Source organism: Xenopus laevis, chromosome 9_10L (genome assembly GCF_017654675.1).
Source record: "Xenopus laevis strain J_2021 chromosome 9_10L, Xenopus_laevis_v10.1, whole genome shotgun sequence".
In the NCBI taxonomy this organism is placed as follows: Eukaryota; Metazoa; Chordata; class Amphibia; order Anura; family Pipidae; genus Xenopus; species Xenopus laevis.
Genome location: NC_054387.1, coordinates 51,161,949 through 51,178,165, shown reverse-complemented (window position 1 = coordinate 51,178,165; position 16,217 = coordinate 51,161,949). Strand labels below are relative to the sequence as shown.

Below are 16,217 nucleotides of genomic sequence, written 5' to 3'. Positions count from 1 at the left end.
TGGCCATATGTTCTAGCAGATTGCCCATTCCTAGTGCACCCGTTCAGCCTCCTCCAATTGTGACTACCGCTATCACAGGGGAACTCTGGCAGCTCTATCAGCCTGGACCTAGTGGTAATTGTCTGGTGTCTGTATGGCTGTAAGATTAACCCCCGGCTCAGTATCACATATTTACTGGTCCTGCCTCTGCAGTTACAGGTTTGCTTGTTGGGGCCACATGAATTCCTCCTTTGTGACCTGAGTGTGTGGCTGGACTGTGCTCCCTGAAAAGTAGAATAAACTGTTTATTAAGTGATTGGGCCCCCCAGGATCAGCTGATGGGAATTAACAGTAACCTGGGTACCAACTGATTGGGTCCATTGTAAAAGCTGAGCCCACCAATCACACTGACTGATTCATTAGAGCTGCACATCTAGCTTGGAGCTGCAGAGGTTAAAAGGCTAAAGTTTGTTTACAAAGAAAAATGAGAAATGCTGAATTAATCCATTGATAATCATCACTGAGAGGAGAGTTCATATAACCCTCAGCAGCAGCCTCGGGGCGAGAAACCTGCGAAACTGCGTGCTCAGCTCTCGTACGGCCCCAGCAACTGAGATCTGTGCGGCTGTTAAGCTCCTGTTTGTATTAACTCATAGAATTGCTGAGTATCACTTGTATTAGAAGGGATAATGTACCCCCTACTGTAAATTATAAGGATATTAGAAGCCAATGAGGGGTTCTGTGACCATATAAAGATAAAGACACAAGGCTGCAGGCTGAGTTATACAGGGAACTCTGAGTATCACTCATGTATTATAAGGGATAATGTACCCCCTACTGTAAATGATAAGGATATTAGAAGTCACTGAGGAGTTCTGTGGCCATATAAAGGCACAAGGCTGCAGGCTGAGTTATACAGGGAACTCTGAGTATCACTCATGTATTATAAGGGATAATGTACCCCCTACTGTAAATTATAAGGATATTAGAAGTCACTGATGGGTTACTATTCTTATAGGTGACACGGTATTTCTATTTAAACATGTTTTAGTGAGTCGTGTGAAAAATGATATGATTAAGGATTATTAATGAGGATCTGTATGGCTGGTTATTCAGTACTGTGTATATTTCAATGAATAATAAGTATTTAACCAGTGATGTTTTCTGGCCCTGGGTCCCAGCTAGCTGCCTGCACGAGGTACAGTTGAACTGCAATGATGTTTGTTGTTTGATTTCGCAGGGAGACAATCTGGGTGCACCGAGTGCGGTTCCTGGAGGAGAAGGTCCTCGCACATTGGCCGTCCTTCACCATCTGGAATGCTGGGAAACAAGGTCGGAAATTGTACCGGAGTCTGACAGAGGCGAATCGACAGAAGGTCTGTTGGACATTGCACACTGTTTATACGTATATGTTCAATTATTTTTTCCATTTTTGATGAAACATTAACACGAAGGTACTATCATGCCTGTGCCATACACTCTACGTATCCAGGTCTATTCCATGTGTTTATTGGCGAAAACTTGGCAGGATGAGAGTCCCCCTGCCACACACAAAGGGTTAAAACATCCAACAAATTCATACGCTTATTTTGTTTGCCGTTCTGGCTCGGCCATGGCTGCTGCCAAACCTGACACTGGTGTATGGTGGCCCAGGGGTGCAGATGCTTTCAGCCTGATTAAACCTTTCCTGGGATCTGCCTGCATTTACTTTACTGACATTACCTGCAGGGAGTGGTGCCACCAGCAGGTAAGAAAAGGTACTGCAATACTGAATCAGTGACAACCAGCTATTATTGAACAGCAGTCAGAAGGTTAGAGATCCCTGGATTACTGTGAATCATCAGACTTCAAGTAGATTGTAAGCTCTTATTGGCAGACCTATGGGTTTCCTGGATTCTTAGCATGTTTGTATTGCATACTATGCACCTGAACTTATTTTACCATCCCTGTTCTGTACCATATTTATTAGGCTCGTCAAGATTGCTACCAAATCTGCCCCTTAGCTGATAGGAGTGGTTTGCTCTATTGCCCAGTCTGTATGGGCAGAGACGTCATTGGGGGGGAACTAGAATTGCACCGCTACCAGCCAACCAAGTCATGATCTGATCACTTCCACTTGTGCAGCCGCTGCTCCTGGCCCCCTATTGTAAACCAAATCTAATCTGCTCCCACTCAGTCAGTAAAGGACATCACATGGTATTATAAGCTCTACAGCAACATTGATATAAATATTTATGGTTCTGGCACCTCCAGAGTTTTAGGTATCACTTTCCCATATGGAGTAGCAGTGTACAGAACCAGATTGGCAATTAGCCCCAGAGCAGTTAGCGAGTGGCCCACCAGCTGTTAGTGCCCAGTAGCCATCAGAGTCTGGATTGTGTATCCTGGAGCTTGTCACTGGCTCTGACACCTTCACAGGGACCTCCTGGATGGGAAGCTCTTTCTGCTCCTGGCGCTCCTCTTGCAATGCTATCTCCTGAGAGATAAAGGTCCTGCTGTTTCCCAGGTGTCTGTATCCGGTGCAGCACCAGGCGGGAAGGGAGAGTGTTTATACTCGTTAGCCTTGAACTCTTTGTGTCCTGTTTGGGTCAGACCAACCCCCCCCCCCCATTTTCCCACAGTTTGGGCTGGGGGGGATTATGGTTGGCTTCCCCTCTCACTTATGAAAAGGTTTAGCTATCAGTCAAGCACAATCTTAAATAATTATATCTGCCAGTGCACAGATGTTTTTTGCTTGCCAAACATGTGTGTCACACCATCTTGATCCTGGCTAAGCATGGCACAGCAAGAACAAAGCCCCACGGCAGTCAAAGGGTTACACATTATAGGTGGACCACATTCATATGGAGCTCTACAACTGAGTGCAGCTTGGGTGGGTGTGATGGCACCCATACCTGACAGTTTGGTTGCTGAGTTATTGCTCTGGATCTGATTGGATTCCAGCTGTGCCCGTGCAGCCATTGTGTTTCTCAGTCACCCAGAGTGGTAAGGGGCTTTCTCCTGGCACCCACTGCCCAACTGTATTCTATGCGGTTTCTGCAACAAATGTGGCACCTTCCTTCCTTGTGTTGCCACCAACTTCCCATTTTCTTCGGTGAAATACTTCTCCAGTGATTCCGGATCCTGATGGGACTCGCCAGTGTTTTAACTGCCTGGCCGTTAAAAAAACGATGGCTGATCCCAATGTTATTAGAGAAAAAAGATAAATATATAGGAAGGCCTGTATTTTTTTCCAGAAAAGGTGGCAACTCTAGGAGTGGCAAGCAGGGTGCCAGCATTATTGGCCTTTCTCTGCTTGTGAGACTTGTCTGGTTCAGAGTAAATATGAGTATATATCTGTAATCATTGCCATAAAGCGAGACGGGCTGCTGCAGTTTGCCAGAAAGGAATGTGAGACAGTCCCACGCAGGTCCGGACTGAGAATTAAAATAGGCCCTGGCATTTCAGGTACACAGAGGCCCAAACAGCCTCCACCAGCCCACTAAATACTGCTTTCAGTATAGAAGCCCCTCTGGCATTTGCCAGAACCCACAGATTGCCAGTCCAGGCCAGGTCCCACACTATCAAATACCCAACAGACATCCAGTCTTGTCTGAATGAAATCACTTCTCCCCAGAACCAGAGTAAAGAATAGAATGTATCCATTGCTGTGAGATACACAGAGATTTATTTTGTATTGTGGCAGCAGTTCCCCTTTAATCGTAAATCTGACTCAGGTTTGTGTGGCCCTTGCTGTGGGTAGTTTGGGGGATTAGGGGCCTTTGCATTAATCTTTCAAGGATTAGTGGGGGAGTGAGCACAACTCGGATGTTTGTAGCCTTTATTTATTGTCATAACAGAGAGCCGAGCAGGGCAGATGTGAGAGGCTGGTGGGGGTGTTTGTATTTGTTGCTAATTAAATTACACACGATGGGGCATATGAAAGTAATTAGACTCTCGGCTGCCGGACCACCCACATACACACAGTTATACACATATACAGATAGACACACAGACGTCAGGCCCTCGGGAGGACAGAGACTAATTCTACTGCTCACAGGTACATTATCTGCTGTCCCCCGCCCTCTAATAAGTCCCTGATGTGCGCGTCCCCTGTACTACTGAGGTCTCTGCCGGCACCATGTTCCTGGTATGAGACAGTTATTGAGATGCAAGAGGATCATTAATAGTGCAGCCCCAGTTCTTGCAAAGTTTCAACTCCCAGCACCCGACAGTAGATTTTCAGATTTGTAGACCAGCAACAGCAGGCAAGCCTTAAATTGATCTAATGTCAAAAGATCAGTAAGTTATTGCACAGACAGATAATATTTATATGATTACTAATGGTGTCTTTAGCTGCAATGTGCACCAAAACTACTATTGAAATCACACATGTGCTGAGGCTCAATACTTTGATAATGAAATTCATTACTGAAACCTTCCTCTGACATCATTGCCTTCTTTCCACTCCACTTCCTCTGACATCATTGCCTTCTTTCCACTCCCTCTGACATCATTGCCTTCTTTCTACTCCACTTCCTCTGACATCATTGCCTTTTTTTGCTTCCCTTATACTTCCTCTGACATCACTTATTTACACTTTACTTACACTTCCTCTGACATTGCCTACTTTGTGCTCCCCTTACACTTCCTCTGACATAATTTGCTACTTTGTGCTCCCCTTACAGACTTATTTGTACTGTTTCCTGTGACATCGTTTGTCTTTGAGTCATAGGCCACACACAGAAGAGCAACTTGATCTGATTGTTTGGCCAAAGATGGGTTGATAATAAATGCCTATGGACACCTGTTAGAAGAGGATCACATCAGTGGGCCAATGGCAACTTTAGCCGGAAGGATGGCTGGTTTGTGGGCACATATCATGTGGGTGGGTAGTGGGTTTACTCCCATATACAGGCCTCTAAGTTACCAACACTGTGTGAATGGGCAGCTAATTTGACGTTCCTGCAGTCGTCTCTCGCTCTTACTATCCCAGGCATCTCCAGTGAGAGTTAACTGAGCCTAAAGTCTAAAGGGTTTTTTCCTTCAAGGCAGTTCCCTGGCTCCTGTGCAGTTAGTAAATGTGAGAGCACTAAATCCCCAGGAAATGAGACTGATGGTAGAAACATTCACTGGATCCGGTACAGGCTGCATTGGGTGAGAAATGACTGATGTGACCTCAGCTCTCAAGTTCTCTTCCAGATTCTCCAACCTGCCAATGAGTTTCACGTGTCACATCAGCAAATACATGGGCCCGTTAGAAGTTGTGCAAGAGCAAGGGAACTGGCCCCGTGGGGCCACAGGTGGATATCAAATCAAACTGAGCTCTCTGAGTATAAAGCAACAGCAGTGAAAAAAGGACTCGACTTTATTGACTTCAGCCTTTCCCAAACCCTCTGCAACTTCATCCACGGGCAGGAAACCCTATAATCTGTTACTTTACTGCACTTACAGTACAGAAATTGTTCCTATGCTGAGAAAGTGTAAGTAGGGTGGAAAGAAGGCAATGATGTCAGAGGAAGTGGAGTGGAAAGAAGGCAATGATGTCAGAGGAAGGGGAGCAAAAAAGAAGGCAATGATGTCAGAGGAAGTGGAGTGGAAAGAAGGCAATGATGTCAGAGGAAGGGGGGCGGAGAGAAGGCAATGATGTCAGAGGAAGGGGGCGGAGAGAAGGCAATGATGTCAGAGAAAGGGGGCGGAGAGAAGGCAATGATGTCAGAGGAAGGGGGCAGAGAGAAGGCAATGATGTCAGAGGAAGGGGGCGGAGAGAAGGCAATGATGTCAGAGGAAGGGGGCAGAGAGAAGGCAATGATGTCAGAGGAAGGGGGCGGAGAGAAGGCAATGATGTCAGAGAAAGGGGGCGGAGAGAAGGCAATGATGTCAGAGGAAGGGGGCAGAGAGAAGGCAATGATGTCAGAGGAAGGGGGCGGAGAGAAGGCAATGATGTCAGAGGAAGTGGAAAGAAGGCAATGATGTCAGAGTAATGTTTCAGTAATGAATTTTATCAAAGTATTGAGACTCAGCGCATGTGAGATTTCATCCTTCCTATGCTGATGGTGAAATCTCCTTTCCTCCAGTCTCACTAGATGTCACCTGTACCATCCTATGGAAGAAGGTATGGAGCCTTCACTCCAGTTGGGGCAAACAATAGTATTTTTTAAAAGAATGCCCCCCACTAGGCTGCAGTGGCGCAGCTTTCCATAGTTATGTGTGTGACATGGAGCAATGGGAACACACTTATTAACATGTTGATGAAAATTTTATGTTACAGGTTGTTAAGGAACCAACCAGAAATCATTCTCCTGGATCTAGTGATCTGTAACACAGAACATAGAGCAAATGTGAAGGATTGGTTGAACTCCTGGTTATTAGTGAAGGGCAACACTTGAGCACATAAATTGTTCTGCTCAGGAAGGAGATGACAAAGGGCATGTGAGGCTTCTGATCACCATCCTGAGCAAAACAACATCACAACACTTCTCTGTTTTCCTTCTGAACGTACATCTCTTTGACTGTACAGTAACAGAATCTGATGCTGTTGTTATAAAATTCGTTACAAATAAAAATTGTTTCCTTAAAAACAACATTTCATATGAAGGTCAGTTAGAGTGAGATTTAGGGTGAGTGTTTATTTGTGCCCTGGGTACCCCTGGAACTATAGCAGGGTGTCTGTTACCCCAATGTTTCTATATATCTGTAACCTTGTTATGAGCTAAGGGGGCCCAGCCTGAAGGTCAGTTAGGGTGAGATTTGGGGTGAGTGTTTATTTGTGCCCTGGGTACCCCTGGAACTATAGAAGGGTGATTGTTAACCCAATGTTTCTATATATCTGTAACCTTGTTATGAGCTAAGGGGGCCCAGTCTGAAGGTCAGAGGGCTCTGAGCTGTAACCCAGTATTGTCTCTGTTTCCCCCCCACAGGTCGTGGCATTTTGTGATGTTGACAGCAATAAAATCTCCAAAGGATGTTACACCTACGAGGAATCAAAGGTAAGTGCAGAAAGAAGTTGTACTTTCAGCTTTTGAATCTCCTAGGCAACATCTATGTGTAAAATAATAATAATATATATTCTGAGAGTTATAATTCAATAAGAGCTGGGGGGACCCAGGTTGGACATAACTCAGGTGTCTCTGGGCTACATTCCTTGCTTTTCTCTTAATCTGATCATGTCGCCCTACTGCTGTTTAACTGCTTAACCTTTTGCTGCTAGGTGATCTGCCTTGTTCTCTATAGCTGTGGCCATTGGTTTAAATAGTGACTCTCACTAGTTCCAGAAGGCAGAACTCGGCACTCTCCCCTATAGGGGTTCAACCAGATTACAAATTGGTAAAACATTTGTTCAGTGTCACCAGACATTGGAATAAATAGGTCTATATATAGGGGTTCTCTTCACCCCTGCGGGGCAAGAACAGATTCCCAATGAGCTGTGAGATTGATGAATACATTATATAGTGAATAAAGTACCCCCTCTTGTAAAATATAAGGATATTATAAGTTACCGAGGAGTTTCATGACCATATAAAAACACGAGGCCGAAGGTCGAGTGTTTTTATACAGGTCATGGAACTCCGAAGTAACTTCTAATATCCTCATATTTTGCAACTGGGGGTACTTTATTTATTATAATACACAAGATTTAGTGAGTCATGTGACACAAATTACACCACTACTCACTGTTTATAACTGATGACATCAGAACTCACCGTTTATAAGGATATAATTTACAAGATATTTATAGCTTTTGTGTATTATACTGAGATATAATATAGTGAATAAAGTACCCCCTCTTGTAAAATATAAGGATATTATAAGTTACCGAGGCGTTTCATGACCATATAAAAACACGAGGCCGAAGGCCGAGTGTTTTTATACAGGTCATGGAACTCCGAGGTAACTTCTAATATCCTCATATTTTGCAACAGGGGGTACTTTATTTATTATAATACACAAATTTCAGAGTCATGTGACTGAAATGACATCAGAACTCACCGTTTATAACTGATGACATCAGAACTCACCGTTTATAAGGATATAATTTACAAGATATTCATGGCTTTTGTGTATTATATACTTATAATTTACCCCCTACTGTAAATTATAGGGATATTAGAAGTCACTGAGGGGTTCTGTGACCATATAAGGACACAAGGCTGCAGGTTGAGTTATACAGGGAACTCTGAGTATCACTCATGTATTATAAGGGATAATGTGCCCCCTACTGTAAATTATAAGGATATTAGAAGTCACTGAGGAGTTCTGTGACCATATAAAGGCACAAGGCTGCAGGCTGAGTTATACAGGGAACTCTGAGTATCACTCATGTATTATAAGGGATAATGTGCCCCCTACTGTAAATTATAAGGATATTAGAAGTCACTGAGGGGTTCTTTGACCATATAAAGGCACAAGGCTGCAGGTTTGGATTGGTGCATTACTTTGGCCACTTTTTCTTTTCAGGAGAGACCAAAACCAAGGATTCCAGTAATCCACTTCCAGGATGCAAAAGCACCATTTGTTGTGTGTGTCAAATTGGTAAGTTGTCTGGGTCAGGCTGGTGATCTTGGTCTGTGTTTGGGGGGAGGAGAGAGTCCAGACTGACCCCTCCAGCCGGGAGCTTTATTTGTCACCGTATGGAAGACTGAAGGGTTGATGACTGAGATCTCTCTGTGGGTAAATTGGGCAGAATCTGGGACAGTGCTCACGCAGTTGCTTTCCTGAAATAAAAATCTAAAATCTGCAGTTTGTGGTGGTGTGGGGAGGAGATGAGAATGTTGGGGCACAGGACCCATTAGGAGTGTGGTTGCTGCACACGGCACAGAGGAGATGCATATTCTTAGCCTGTTTGATCCTGTTTTCTTTGCAAACCCACATCTTATAGGAGCCCTTCCCTTTAATTTACACCCCCCCCCCACACACACAATGCTTGTGAGTCACACTGCCTGACGCATTTCACGTATGGCCTATAATGTGGTCACATTGAAGCCGGGGATGAAACTGTGATCTAAAACACGTGCGGAGCAGCCCTGCAACCACGCGACTTATAACGACGGCTCTGAGTCTCTTGTGGATAGTTGGATATCTGGCTCCGGAATCTGAGCCCGGGTCACAAACCATCGCAGAACAACAAATATTTCCCTTCAGCGAGATATTTAATTACAGGCCTTGTGTTTATATAGCAGCAGTGTGCTGCACTTTGTTTTCTGTTGTAAACTGTGTGTTCCTAAGAGCAGTGGCACATGGGAAGATGTCGCCCGTGATTTTTTTATGTACGACTGGGTGACAAATCTCCCAAAAATGCTTCTCCACTGGCAATAATTGAAATCGCTGGAGGTATGCCCAACATCTCTCTAAATCGCCCAAAGTTTTCTCCAGAGGCAACAAATCTTCCTAAGTGCAATAGCGCACTCTCCTGTAAAAGCTTTCCCACGGGCAATAATGTAAATCGCTGGTGGTAAAACCCGGGTGTCGCTTCAGTCTCCCAGAATCGATTGAAGTTGCCTCAAGAAGAGATTAGTTGCCTCAAGAAGCAGATATTTGCATGGAGCTTGTATGTTGTCTCTGTATGTGCTTTGCTGTACTCCAAAACAGACGGGTGTGTGTGGTGTATGAATACTGTGTGCCAGGGAGGTTAGGACATGAGTAACCCACTGAGACGCAGGGAAAACATAGAAACTTTGTGATGGCGTTGATCTCAGGACCCCAGTGCAGATATTCAGCAGTGTGAGCCACTGTACCGGTGTTTTATTTCTTATGCCATATTTGGAATTTAGTTGTGCAAGAACCAAGTAGCGGTAAACTGGCTGATCTGGACTTCCTATCAATTTGAACTGTTCTCTTGCCAGAGGAGCTTACAGTCTAGAGCCATAATCTACAAAGTATTAACCTCTAGCTCTGAGAATTGTAGTGCAAGACGCCTCTTTGCGTGCATGCGGAAGGCCTGGCTGGCATGTGGCTTTGTATGTAATAAGCCATAGTCGGGTCTAACAGTAAATCTGTGAATATATTTTTGCTGCTTTTGGGCATTTGAGTAATTGTTTTGCTTTGATGATTTTGCTAATGACTCGCTGATCCAAGCGAGTCATTAGCAGTCACCCCTTTCATGTTATTTATTTAGCGCCCATAAAGGAGGAGAGGGAGAGACGGTGCAACAGCCGTGCTCCTTGTTGCTTTATAAAGAAGGGGGTAAGAAATCACAAGAAAGCACAAACAGAGTGGGTGGGATTCTGTGCCTCTGTCTCCCCCTGTGTGTCTGCTCAACAAATAGGGTTGCCACCTTTTATAATTTTTTTTACCGGCTGCTGGGGGCGGGGCCTCAAAAGGGGCAGGCATGATGTCAAAAGGGGCGGGGCCACACAACGGAGACCCGCGGACGCTAGAAGAGGCAAAGAAAAAGGTAAGTTGCAGGGGATTGGGGGCAGGCCGAGGGCTCCTTTTGATCGTATTACAAATTTACCGGCAGCTACATTGCCGGTAAATTTGTAATACCGGCCCTGGCAGGTATTTTACCTGCTAGGCCGGTAAAATACCGGCCGAGTGGCAATCCTATCAACACCCACTGATAACTGCCCGAGGCCTCCAGGCCCATCTCAAGCCATAGCCAATTCACTGGTGGTTCAGAACTAACAGGCAAGTAAGAATGCAGCCAGATACAGAAGGAAATGGTTAGTGCGCAGGAAATAGCTTCCCTCAGTATCTCCATCCCACCAGACTACCTACCTCAGCCTTGCTTTAATGTGTAGGTGCTAATGACTTGCTCCTAATTTCAGGACCTGACTGGCGGAGGGTTTGAGGAGAACCTGAAATCTCTGGATCTGACGGAAGGAGAAGACTTTTATCACTTTAACTGAGCAGGTAGTTTATATATATATATATATTTATATCTGGTCAGGAAATAGGAAACATCACTAATGTGCATAGAGGAACCCACAACACTGGAATGGGTGGCACTGGCACTATGGGAGCTGTTGAAGGCACTGGATGGGTTAATAAAAATAAACTCATAGGATATCTGGGAAGAACAAAGACTCGTTTCACAGTTCCCACCACTTTTTGTTTTGTTTGTGTTACAGATAGAAAACCAACAAGCTGGGCGCACAGGGGCGAGTGGGCGGCCATAGCGAGTCAGTGAAGTGTCCCCTCCAGCACTGAGGCACAATGGAATCAAACACTATTCCAGGCCGGAACTACTTCCTCTCTATCAATGGCTCCTGTAGGGCCCGGGTGGCCCTGTCACGCACACACTTTAACCCTATCCCTGCCTGAGGACTCTAGCGGCACCTTCCCTGGGGAGAGGTGGTACATGGTTTAACGTGGTACAGAGTATAGAAATCAGCAGGAAGCTGGTTATGTTTCTGGACATGTTTTATTTAGTTTTATACAATTGGTACATGGAATCGTCTGGAGCATAAATACTACAGAGGAGGTTGTGTGCTCAGGTGCAAGTGCAGCACAAGATATAGTGTCTCTGCTTAGTGACCCCTGCTGGTCAGACCAGAGCAATGCATTTACCTTCCTCTCATTCACTGCTGGGAACATTGTTTCACTGCTCTCAGGTTTCTGTTTGTCCATCTGCTTCTTAGGAAGGAGATACCTGGAAAAGAGAAAGGGGGGAGACAGCATGGTTGTGTAATTGTGTTTTTCTATGTCATCGTGTGCTACAATAAAGGCCGCTATGGAATCCTCGGATAATCAAATCCATGTCTAACAGATGTGCAGCTGCTGCGCCAGAGATCTCCCCGTCACAGTAAAAGTCTTGTCAGTCAGTCAGCAGACAGGGTGTGAGAGAAGTACTCGGCACCAAGCTATTCTTCTGCAGATGGGAGCAGAGATATTATCAGGCCGCTGACTGACAGAAATGCACAGTATTTTATAGAAATGGAACCCTTTAGCTTCCTGCATAGCCTGGTCCTATCAGTGCTCTTACATCTCTCTCTGACCCCTATCACCGGGCCCTCAGCTCAGTGACTAAATCCTATTCTCAGACCTTGTGTCTCACTGATACAAACACCTCTCTCCTGCCTGTTAGAGGCATCAATCCAACTAGTATGATCTGTGCAAACTCTTTCTCCCCTCTCTCTCTCTCTACTACATGACTACTGCTCTGTGACACTGCTCTCCCAACCCACCCATAACCCTCTCTCTGACCACCACCCTCTCTCACTCATCTTCACCCATTCCAACCCCCCACCCACCCATAACCCTCTCTCTGACCTTCACCCATTCCAACCCCCCACGCACCCCTCTGTCTCTGACCCCCTCTCTCTCTCTAAGCTTCACCCACTCCAATCCCCCACTCACCTTCACACATTCCAACCCCCCACCCCTCTCTCTCTGACCCCCACCCACACATAACCTTCTCTCACTCACCTTCACCCATTCCAACTACCCCTCACCCTCTCTCTAAGCTTCACCCACTCCAACCCCCCCCCCACCCCTCTCTCTGACCTTCTCTCTCTCTCTCTCTCCAGAATGCTCTGGACCTGGGGCTTTCCAGTGAAGGGATCTTGCCATTATTTAGATCTTCATACCTTAACGGATAAGTAAGCCTTAAAAATAAGTGAATGTAAAATTGATGATAAATTCATTATTTATTTTCTTTTAATACCAATACCATTTTAAAGGACAAGTGTACTGTTAAAGGGGTTGTTCTCCTTCCAAACACTTTTTTTTCAATTCAGTTGTTTTTAGATGAATTTTGCTACAAAATTTTCCCACCAGTCTGACCAGCAAGTAGTCAAGGAAGTTGTCAGGAGAAAGAAAGAGGCTGCTCTGATGTTCTTCTGCTTAGGAAAGATGCAAGAAAGGTTTTTAATGTTATTCCTAAGCAGAAGAACATCAGAGCAGCCTCTTTCTTTCTCCTGACAACTTCCTTGACTACTTGCTGGTCAGACTGGTGGGAAAATTTTGTAACAAAAATCATTCATATTAACAGTACATGTGTCCTTTAATATCTTGGAATTAAAACAAAATAAATAAAGTACATTACAAAAGTCCTTGTTGTCCGGTACATCTATGTTGTGTGTAGCACGAACGTTGTTTCGTTTCACTGTGTACTGTACAAACGTATATGGATGAAATGACAAACTCTTGAAAAAAAATAGCCCCTCATCAATCTTACATTCACTTATTTTAAAGGTTTAATTATCCTTTAAGTCTGGTAAATAATCATTTAAACATGAAATAAACCCAATAGGATTGTTTTGCCTACATGACAGATTCATGAGATCTTAGTTGGGATCAAGTACAAGTAATATGGAGTCTATGAGAGATGTCGTTCCTGTAATTCAGAGCTTTCCGGATTACAGATCCTCTCCCTGTACCACCCCACGTACATAAGTGATATGATTCTGGACGTGGCCTTTAGTGGATCTGGATAGCTCTCAGCTTATTAAAGGCCCCACATATGTTTGTTTGTATCATTTGAATAGAGACACAGACATGACACAGCCCTTCACACACATAATACTGAAACCAAAGTTAAAGTTCAGCAACAGCTGGAGGACTGAAGGTTTCCCTTACCAGCTTTACTGCTTGTATCAGAGGCAAAAGAGAGTGATAAATCCCAGTACTCCCACTTTATCCAGATATACACAGTGGATGAGAAAGTGGACCCAGAGAGCACATACACACGCTGTGTGAAATCTAAGCCTAGCCGCAGTAATGAGCGCACACCATAAATTGCGGTGACAGGGAAACGGCACGATGACACGTTGTTGTGTGCTCAGAGCTGAGCTCCGCATTTTCCCTGCTTACTGTTCTGCAGTATCACATATCTGTGGCCACTAAATTCCTCCCATTCCCTGCCGATAGCCGTGCGTATTGGGCGGTTCTACCATCTGGGTTACATTAGTCAGTATTGCAGTGCTGGATAATTGCAACATATGGGGGGGGGGGGTGGACTTTAATTGAAAGGGAGTTTCTCACATTAACAATCTCAAGTCCACACTCCATATACAATAAAGCCTGACACTCACCTTGGTCACTTGTGTCGGCTTGGACACTTTCAATAAATCACACAGGTGGTTTCTGTGCTCCCGGACAATAGGTAAGTCTGCATCCCTGAAAGGAAAGAAAACATTCACATCAGACTCCGTGGGGCAGATAAATGACGAGAGAGAGAGCAATCTGTGTGCCCTTGGCCTTAGACAGTACAGTATGAGGGTATAGCTTATTGTGTGCCCAGAACATTCCTTCTCTGTATATTTGTATTTATACATATGGGATGGAGGTGCCATATTGTTTCCCTTAGACAGTACAGTATGAGAGTATAGATTGTGTGCCCAGAACATTCCTCTCTGTATATTTATATATATAGGATGGAGGTGCCATATTGTTTCCCTTAGACAGTATAGTATGAGGGTATAGCTTATTGTGTGCCCAGAACATTCCTTCTCTGTATATTTGGGAGGGAGGGCCCAGGCCCAGACTGGCAATCTGTGGGTTCTGGCAAATGCCAGAAGGGCTGCTATAAGTTGCCATAGACAGTCACTATATTTTGGGCTGGTGGGGGCTGTTTGGGCCTCTGTGTACCTGAAATGCCAGGACCTATTTTGAATCTCAGTCCAGGCCTGGAGGTGCCACATGGTTTCTGGGCACATAATATGCTCATAGGAAAATAAGGTTGATTGTAGACGCCACTAGAAACAGAAATGTATATTTTGCACAGACACTATGCACTGAGGAGGGTCAGAAAGCCAAGGGATGACATAGGGAAGATATTATATTTCCATATTAGTCCAGTGCAGGATTTTGCTATTGACTTCAGAGGAGACCAAGCCCAACAGTATCTCTCTCTGATATCTGCACCCTCCCCGCTGAGCTTTATTTTTCATTTCCCAAGCTGTGGCTTCAAAGGCTTCTGGAATTTCAACACATTTTTAATAACCTCCAAAAGAATCCCTCAATCATGCTTTCCAGAAGCACCAAATTCCTCCAACAAGCGGCTTTATCCTCGGAAACTCTGAAGGATTATGCCCAACCGCACTGTGTTTATACTAACGGTTTAATGCTGTCACCCCAACCTGAAACAATAAATGCATTACATATATAATACACAAGAACCATGAATATCCTGTAAATTATATAGTGAATAAAGTACCCGCTCTTGTAAATTATAAGTTACTGAGGAGTTTCATCACCATATAAAAACATGAGGCTGAAGGCCGAGTGTTTTTATACAGGTCATGGAACTCGAGGTAACTTCTAATATCCTCATACTTTATTTATTATAATACACAAGTTTTAATGAGTCATGTGACAAAAATGACATCACTATTCACCGTTTATAACTGATGACATCACTAGTCACCATTTATAAGGATATAATTTACAAGATATTCATGGCTTTTGTGTATTATATCCTTATAAACGGTGCTTAGTGATGCCATCGGTTATAATCGGAGCTTTGTGATGTCAGCTCTGTCATATGACTCACTTAAACTTGTGTATTATAATAAAGTAGTCCCTGTTGCAAAATATAAGTATATTAGAAGTCAACTCAGTACCATGACCTGTGTAAAAAAAGTCATGGAATTGCTTGGTAACTTATAATATCCTTATATTTTACAAGAGGGGGTACTTACTTCACTATATCTCTCTCTCTCTATCTATCTATATATATATCTATCTACTATATATCTATATATCTCTTGTAGCAGGGTGATGGCATTGTTTAAACTCAAACTATACCCAAAACTCACCCGGTCAACTCAACATGTGGCATTTCCTTAGTAACATAACTGTTCTGCTTTTATTTCTCAGTCCCAGATTGACCCTTAAATGTCCTTTTCTCTCACAGTCTTGCAAGATGAGACTTTTACATCACCCCCCACATTATTATATAAAGTGCAGCTGCTTGGACACTTGAGTGCTGTATGTGTATAAGACAATGCTTGGGAAGCAACAATTTGTCACATATTGTGGTGGCCATAGTGTGTCTGTTGTTCCTAGGGTTGCCACCTGCCGGCATTTTACTGGCCTGGCTGGAAAAATGATTAGGGATGGGCGAATTTGACCCGTTTCGACAAAAATTCGCTGCCAGTGAAATGTCGCAGACGCCCATTAAAGTCTATGGGCGTCTTTTTTTTTTTTTTTGACGCATGCCGCCATACAAGTCTATGGGCGTCATTTTTTCGGTGAAACGAGGCGAAAAAATTCGCCCATCCCTAAAAATGATGGCTGATCCCAATGTAATTAATAGGGAAATAGATAAATATATAGGAAGGCTGGTATTTTTTTCCAGTAAAGGTGGCAACCATAGT

The 16,217-nt window shown here is 44.1% G+C and overlaps 2 protein-coding genes across 4 annotated transcripts in view; one reads left to right on the top strand and one right to left on the bottom strand.

The window, feature by feature from the left end:
* Nucleotides 1-11,635, top strand: part of LOC108701172 (UDP-GlcNAc:betaGal beta-1,3-N-acetylglucosaminyltransferase-like protein 1) — a 120,998-nt gene extending 109,363 nt beyond the window's left edge. For both annotated transcript variants that reach the window (XM_041577036.1, XM_018235451.2), the window contains 5 exons: nucleotides 1,220-1,355; nucleotides 6,879-6,947; nucleotides 8,416-8,490; nucleotides 10,725-10,809; nucleotides 11,028-11,635. In XM_041577036.1, coding sequence (XP_041432970.1) covers nucleotides 1,220-1,355; nucleotides 6,879-6,947; nucleotides 8,416-8,490; nucleotides 10,725-10,805 — 361 coding nt within the window. In that variant the 3' untranslated portion in view covers nucleotides 10,806-10,809; nucleotides 11,028-11,635. The remainder of the gene's footprint in view (nucleotides 1-1,219; nucleotides 1,356-6,878; nucleotides 6,948-8,415; nucleotides 8,491-10,724; nucleotides 10,810-11,027) is intronic.
* The window catches only part of tbcd.L (tubulin folding cofactor D L homeolog), a 111,570-nt gene continuing 106,654 nt past the window's right edge, over nucleotides 11,302-16,217 (bottom strand). For both annotated transcript variants that reach the window (XM_041577035.1, XM_018235446.2), the window contains 2 exons: nucleotides 13,932-14,016; nucleotides 11,302-11,548 (listed from right to left, as the gene is read on the bottom strand). In XM_041577035.1, the coding sequence (XP_041432969.1) occupies nucleotides 11,534-11,548; nucleotides 13,932-14,016 (100 nt within the window). In that variant the 3' untranslated portion in view covers nucleotides 11,302-11,533. The remainder of the gene's footprint in view (nucleotides 11,549-13,931; nucleotides 14,017-16,217) is intronic.